Source organism: Trichechus manatus, unplaced genomic scaffold (assembly GCF_000243295.1).
Source record: "Trichechus manatus latirostris isolate Lorelei unplaced genomic scaffold, TriManLat1.0 scaffold00092, whole genome shotgun sequence".
In the NCBI taxonomy this organism is placed as follows: Eukaryota; Metazoa; Chordata; class Mammalia; order Sirenia; family Trichechidae; genus Trichechus; species Trichechus manatus.
In genome coordinates, this window is record NW_004444028.1 from 2586023 (window position 1) to 2593882 (window position 7860).

The 7860-nt window shown below is 41.4% G+C and overlaps 1 protein-coding gene across 10 annotated transcripts in view; it reads right to left on the reverse strand.

Moving 5' to 3' along the window:
* Positions 1-7860, reverse strand: part of LPP (LIM domain containing preferred translocation partner in lipoma) — a 756943-nt gene that overhangs the window by 349482 nt on the left and 399601 nt on the right. For all 10 annotated transcript variants that reach the window (XM_023736780.1, XM_023736775.1, XM_023736779.1 and 7 more), the window contains one exon: positions 1897-2022. In XM_023736780.1, coding sequence (XP_023592548.1) covers positions 1897-2022 — 126 coding nt within the window. The remainder of the gene's footprint in view (positions 1-1896; positions 2023-7860) is intronic.

The window sequence follows — 7860 nt, forward strand, 5'->3', positions numbered from 1 at the left end:
ATGCATGAAAAAACTGGATATGAAAAAGAGAGGCAGAAGGAGACGCATTCGAAATGTGGTGTTGGTGAAGAATACTGAATATACCGTGAATTGCCAGAAGGAGGAACAAACCAGTCTTAGAAGAAATACAAACAAAACGTTCCTTGGAAGAGAGGATAGTAAGACTTCGGCTCACTTACTTTGGACAAGTCATCAGAAAAGACCAATTGCTAGAAAAGGACATCATGTTTGATAAAGTAGAGAGTCAGCAAAAATGAGAACCCTCAATGAGATGGACTGAAACAGGAGCCACAACAATGGAGTCAAATATGCCAGTGGTTGTGAAGATGGTGCAGGACCAGGCAAAGTTCCATTTCATTAAACATATGGTCGCCATGAGTGGAGTTGACTGGATGGCAGCTAACAACAACTTTAGCTAAAAATGCAAGTCTTCTGATAAACCTTCTCAGATTTCGCCACGTCCAAAAGAATTCATCATTCTCTTCCCTGTGATTCTACAATATCTACCGTAGTTAACCTTATAATATTATGGGTTCTTGAAAGACGGTAACTGGGTCCTATTTTTTTCCCTTTCAAGCATCCATTTCCCTTCTCCTACCAGTTCCCCCTAAGGAACACCATTGTTATAAACCAGTAGCTTAGTACATATTTACAAAATTGAATTACATTTCTACTACTGACAGGTCTGTCTTACAGAGCCAAGAACAAAGATAGCTAAGGAAGAGCTAAGCTCTATTATGTTTTGCCTTGTGCCTTGCATAGCTGACAGTCCTATTACACATCTAGAAAAAGTAATGGGAATGTCTCAAAAGAAGAAACCACTACAGCCCTATGTGTAGATAAGTGTTGAAATGACTGACAGCAGAGAAGCAGGACTTGTTTTTAATTTGTGAAAGGAACCATTGTTAATATAGGAGCTGCCTCTTGAGAACTGGAGAGGGACTCAGAGTGTCATCTTTGCTGTCACTTAGTCAAGCTAACATCACACAAGAGTCAAACGACAATAGAGCAACAACAGTGCTCATACAAGCATTCTATCCAAAGTTCTTCCAGCTGTCTTCTGAGAACTCGGAAGCCCTGAAACAGATCTTGTCATTCACTCTCAAGACGCCACAGAGGCAGAGAATGATCACCTAGTAAAGGAAGATCAGCTTTCAACATGCAGATAATTAAACTAAGATGCAAAAAATAGTCAACTTCTGAAGGAAGCAAAGAAAAGCAAATAAAAACCGATAACAAGGCATCATTTACGCTTACAAAACAGATTAATTGCTATTACCAGAGTCTGGTAAGATTGAGGTGAAACTGATATATCCAAACTGAGGATGCAGTATAAATTATTTACAACCTTTGGAAAGAAAAGTAACAAAAATGGTCATACTCCTCAATTGTAGAAATACCACTGTTAGGAATCTGACGCAAAGAAATAAATCTAAAGGAAGTATGCGCAAACGTGTTCCTTGTAGCATTTGTTACAACAAAAAAAATTGAAAACATCAATATCCAACATAAGGAATTTCTTTACAAAATATATAGCCCCTCACCTTAACCCTACTTAACTGTGCTAAATCACAGTTAAGAAGGCTACAACAACATATAACAAAGTATCTACATAGGCAATGCTAGAAAAAGATAAGGCAATAGAATAAGAAGAGATTTAGTTTTTCATAACATGTTTGTATAACATTGTTCTATTTTTAAAAAAGTACTACAAAATCAATTTAAGAAGTTTCTGCCTGTCAACTAATACATGTTAACATTAACAAAAAGACAACTTAGACGATTGGCTTGGAGAAGAACAAAAAAGAATTAAAGAGGTAGAGAAAGAAGCTTGTTCTTTCAGAGGAGAGTAGAATGTGGCTGGAATGTGGAGAGACTGTAATGGCAAGCACTTACCTGCGGAGGCCGAGGCTTGTAGGGAGAGCTGCACTCCAGGTCAGCCAGGATACTGGTCAAGGAGTCAATCTCTGCATCCAGGCTGGAGCGCCTCTCCTCAAGGGTCTTGCCTCCAGGATTTCCCTGCTAGAAACAACATACACATTTTAAAGAAGGAAAGTTCCAGTTTTCATTGGTATTAGCATGATTTCAATTTACTCCAGTCATCCTGTGACTTTGTTCACACTTTTCCTGCACTCCATCTTTTTAGCTTTTATTCAGTCTTTGTGAGGTAGGTTGGCGTAGGCTTGCCCCTTTTCACCACATACAAAAACTTAAGCAGACAGCAGATGTCTTTCCTAGGGTCACACACTTATTTAGAGGCTCTTCTGATGAGCATAGGACTGAAAGGAAATACATGTTTCAATCTCTGCACTCAAGGAACGGATCCAACCAGGGCGGAATCCCAAGCTCCTGGAGTTCAGAAACCACTGCAAAGACGGATAGCATTTTAGTTGGAGCAGGAAGGGGGAGGGGAAAGAGACAGGCAATCCAAGAAGAGGAACCAGTGCTTAAAGACATCATCGTATGACCAAGCTTGGTGATTATGGTGCTCAGTGGGTACTGGACATGGATGTATATGGATGGTGGGGTTGGGGAGGCACGTCATGGTTGATGCACCTAAAAAGTGGACTAGAAAAGGACAGCTCAAGGTTCTGGCCAAGGGGCTGCTGAGAGGGCATGTGAGAGGGATCACTGACTATGAACTTCAGGCTCTACAGGTTCTCTATAGAAGCCCTCAAGTTATCAAAGCACATGCATGTACCTGAGCTCAGAATCAATAAGGGGACAGTCCAAGGTATACTGCCAAAAGGGCATTCCCAAGAATAGCGGAGAGGCTTGGGAAAAACAAGCAAACCAATAGTTTGCCCATGGCTCAAGGCAAAGAGATATAAAATGAGGTGGCCCTAGGATTTGGTAGTAGGATCGGGTAAGTTGATCACCTAAGGTGACAATAATTATTGTGTGAGTGGGATAGGAGTGTCTCTTAAGACTCCATCAAGAGACCAAAGTGTATTTTCAGCAAGACCCAGTAGGAATGAAATAATGTGAAGATATTCTCGCATAATCAACTCTAATGAACTTGTCTGAAGAAGTATCAGGATAGTGTCTCTAAGAGTCTAAAGGAGGAAAAAAGAAAAAGAAAGCCAAGAAACCAGAATATCTCCAGCAACAACAAAACATAAAAAGGTGCTCTGACGGGCTAGGGTTAAATCTTACAGCGTTCTAAATAAATCTATTCTTACAGTGAATACGTTGCATCATACAATGATAACATGAATAAAAAAAAAAAAAAAAAACAACCAAACTCACTGCCATAAAGTCGATTTCAACTCACAGTGACCCTTCCCGAGAGTATAGAACTACCCCATAGGTTTTCCAAGGCTGTAAATCTTTACGGAAGCAGACAGCCACATCTTTCTCCCTCAGAGAGGCTGGCGGTTTCGAACCACTGAACTTTCGATTAGCAGCTGAGCACCTTAACCACTGCGCCACCAGCGATCCTTGATAACATAATAGCATTGCCTATTAAGACCACTTTTTTTTTTCCTTAGCATTTTGCTCACCAAGTCACCTTCCCTGAGTCCTGGGAATTATTTAAGTCTCTGCATGAAAATATCCTACTGGGATCTGGAGTACTGGTTAGTCTCGTGTGAATTTAGCCAGTATCAGTTAATCCACACTGATCTGATCTATCCACCAAAACCAAAACCAACGCCAACAAAAATCCGAACGGTAAAAAACCCCCAGGGTTTCCAAGGCTGTAAACCTCTATGGAAGGAGACTGCCCCATCTCTCTCCCACAGAGCTGCTAATGGTTTTGGACCGCCAATCTTTCGGTTAGCAGTTGATCACTTTAACCACTGGGCCACTAGGACTCCTTGATCTATCCTAGGCACACTGATAACATCAACTGTCTACAAAGCTGTGTCCTAGCCCTCTGGAGTCAAACCACATCACTGCCACCTGCCCCAACAGGCAGTTGACATCCTTATTGGTTAGCCCTTTTGAAGTATGAGTAAATTTTATCACATGATTGCAAGCAGCCTTGTCAGGATTTTCTCATTCGGGACATTTTTTATGAACCTCTCTATGTCACTTTCTCTGTTTCTTCCTTCCTTTCTTTCTTTTTTCCCACAAAGCTATCACCGTCAACGATTATCTTATATGTTTGTCTCTTTATTGTCAGTCTCCCCAGTGAGAACGTAAGCTTCATGAAAGCAAGGACCTCATCTGATTTGCTCCCGTGGTACCTCTGGGGTCTAGCTCAGGGCTTGACCCATAGGAAAGTGCTCAGTAAATCAATGAATAAATGATGACAGACTGACTGTGTCACAGGTCCAACCAGTGATGTTTCCACATCAATATCTTTTGGGTAAAAACTGCTAGACGCTCAACAGGAAACGGGGTGCTTAGTACATGGTATAAAACGGGGTCAAAAAAGGCTCTGATGTGTGTGCATGGTGTGTGTGTATGTGTGTATGTGTCTGCATGCATGTGTGCATGTGTGTATGTGTGCGTGTGTGTGCACATTCAAGCTGCATGGTTCAGATCTGCATGTCAGCCTTATGAAAAACAGGAGATTGTCCTCAGCTCCCTTGTCACAGCCCAAGATGGAAAAACAGCAATATGACTGGTGCCATTTCTCAGAGTCTGAATCTCAAGCTTGACAACACCCTCTACAGCCAATGGGTCTTTGCCTGAGGAACAGATGTTTTCAAGGCAGTAATCCCTCTATCGGGGTGATCTCGTCTTTATCGCACAGAGCATTAATAATTATGAAAGACTGTGGTATTATCAAAGCAAATGAAATCCCTTTAACATTTAAAATTCATGTGGGCATTCTGGGTGATGGGCCGCCTGGTGCTACAGCAAGGAAAGGTAGGATGTCATTGTTATGGGCTGAGAACCATCTGTACTCAATTGTCTTGTGTGCAGATAGAAACTATTATAATAATCATGGATGTGATTAAGTGTATTTTCATATACTCATGTTGTTGTTATTAGGTACCGTCCAGTCGACTCCAACTCATAACGACCCCATAGGGTTTCCAAGGAGCAGCTGGTGGATTTGAACTGCTGATCTTTTGGTTAGCAGCCGAGCTCTTAACCACTACGCCACCAGGGTTCCATATACTCATAGACATCCCAGTTTATTGGGAAGGGCAGCAGACCTGGAGTCTGGTTAAATTCTTCCCTGGGCCATAGTTTCCTCATCTATTAATGATAACACCACCTACTCTACCTAAGCCAGAGACAGCGTTGTTACAAGACTCAGATAAGATAATGGATGAGAAAGTGCTTTGTAAACTATCAAATGCTGTAATTATGATGATTTTCATAAATAGCATTAATTATATCAACCAGTAACTATAAATTATAATGGATAATATAGCTATTAATTATTCTTATTAAGAGAAGCATCATTCATTAAGTGTTTCCCTGGGGCATCAGTAAAGAGACAAGATTTGCTCAAGTCTTCAACACCTATCCTGCATTGTATCAGAAAGCACCTCAACTGCCCATGCCCTAACTGACTGCACCATCTAACCACAGAGACTCAAAAGTCATAGAATTACCTTGAGCTACACTGTGAAACAAGAAATTATGGTGTGCAACCAGCCTGTGCATGTAAGACTTCCTTTTCTATATCGCCTCCTTATTCTTGCTCCTCTCTGTATTAAGTTTGCTCCTTATTTTCTGTTTCTCATCTTGGCTTGATGTAATTTAACAAATTCCAGGCTACTGCAGTGGGCTTCTGCACCAAGTGACCCTATAAGAGCTTTTGCTCCTAAATTTAACCTCATTATGGATTATAACAGGCCTCTGTTCTGTCTCATATCTCCATTTTAGCTCTCAGTTCAAACAGTTGAAGCCCTGCCTAAGTCCCACCAGCCTTCGTTCTCATAGTGCTCTCAACTACTCTCCCAGTACCTTTAGGTTCAAGGGCTATTTTGCTATTCTTAACACCTTATACTAGAGGTTCTCCTCAAGCTACAGTCCTATAACCGGCTAACAGAATCCTATGAATTCAACAACACATCTGCTCCTTAATTCCCTATCAATGTAGCTTCGCCAATCACTGATCGTTACAACAACCTGTCCAAGACCAATTAACAATAATGGCGATTCTCCAGACTCTATACCTAATGCCTTTTCTAGATACCCCAGGACCTCCTATAAAGTGGTCATTATAATAATAACAATTCAGGAACAATCCCCACCCTGTTCAATGGTAACTAAATGAATGCTATTTTCTTAGTCTGGGCTCTGCCAAAAAGTAAAACCCGAGACAAGGACTTGCATGAATGTAGATTATTGAGTACTGAGGGACTGGGAAGAATGAAACAGGGATGGAAGGAAAGCCAATTGAAAGGGGCAGTAGGGATCTGGTCAGCCAGTGGGCAACTAGGGCTCCATGGTCCTGGGGGCCCTCTGAGGAGTCTTGTGAAGAAGGCACCTCAGATCTTCCCACGTGAGGGACAGAAGAGTAGAGGATCCAGTTCTCCACTGGCTTACGGTTGCCCCATGGGGTTGTAAACTCCCTCATCCTTGTCCCAAGAAGTAGAGTGATAGCTGAGAAACTCCAGGACAGAAAGTGAGAGAAATATATTGCAGCTGAGGCAAGGAGCCCCCAGGTCACACTAGTGTATAACGGGTGTCTGCCACAGCAGCTGGTGCATGGCAGTGGATGAGAGGGTGAGACCTGGGGTCCAAGAGGTGTCCAATAAAACCAGTGATGGAGTCCTTTCACTAATAGCTACATGAATAAGCCCACATGAATAAACCACTCATAAAGTAATATATTCTATAAGACATTTATTTTCATTCATTCAACAAATATGTATATGATAAAACCTCACCAACCCTTGTTGAGGCTTATTATAATTTGGAAAAATCATACATCTCAGTGCTAACAGTAGGATGACAGGGGGCTGACTCTCCCATTGTAAGTACATGGGAACAGAATTTAAAGCAAGAGCACAGAACCAGAGTGAACAGCGTGGGAGGAAAATAAAGTCAGGCTATAGCCTAGAGTCTGACTTTAGATGGGTCACGGTTTAGCCCAAAAGACTGCTAATCCACTAACTACAACAGGCAGACAAAGAGTACTAGTACTGAATTCAAAGTGAGTTATGAAAGAGCATTTTTTTTTTTTTTAAATTTACTTGTTGTTAGGTGCCATTGAGCTGGTTCTGACTCACAGTGACCGTACGTACAACAGAACGAAACACTGCCCGGTCCTGCACCATCCGCAGAATCGTTATTATGCTTAAGCCCATTGTTGCAAGCCACTGTGTCAATCCATCTTTTCAAGGGTCTTCCTCTTTTTCACTGACCATCTACTTTACCAAGCACAAAGTCTTTCTCCAGGACTGATCCCTCCTGACAACATGTCCAAAGTACTTGAGATGAAGTCTCACCCTCCTCGCTTCTAAGGAGAATTCTGGCTCTACTTCCTCCAAGACAGATGTGTTTACTTACTTACTTATTACTTAATTTATTTATTCATTCATTCTCTATATTCAAACTCTTTATTAAAAATAAATACATAAACCCACAGAAAAGTTAAATGGGTGGTAAAATGTATACCCCCTACACACCCAGGTTCACCAACTGCCAACATCTTGCCAAGTTTGCTCTTTATCTACATAAATTCTACTTGTTGCAGTTGAACCATCTGAAAGAAAGTTGCAGAAACTTCACCTCCAAATACTTCAGCCTGCATCTCCTAAGGTCTCCTAATTTCTTCAATACCATTATCACACACAAGAAGTTTAACATGGGTACAGTATTATCATACGCACACCTGCTGCAATGTCACCAATGGTCCCAGTAATGTCTTTTTATCTGTTTTTGTGTTTGTTTCCATTCAGGATCCAAGCAAAGATGACACTTTGAGTTGACATGCCTTTTTAGTCC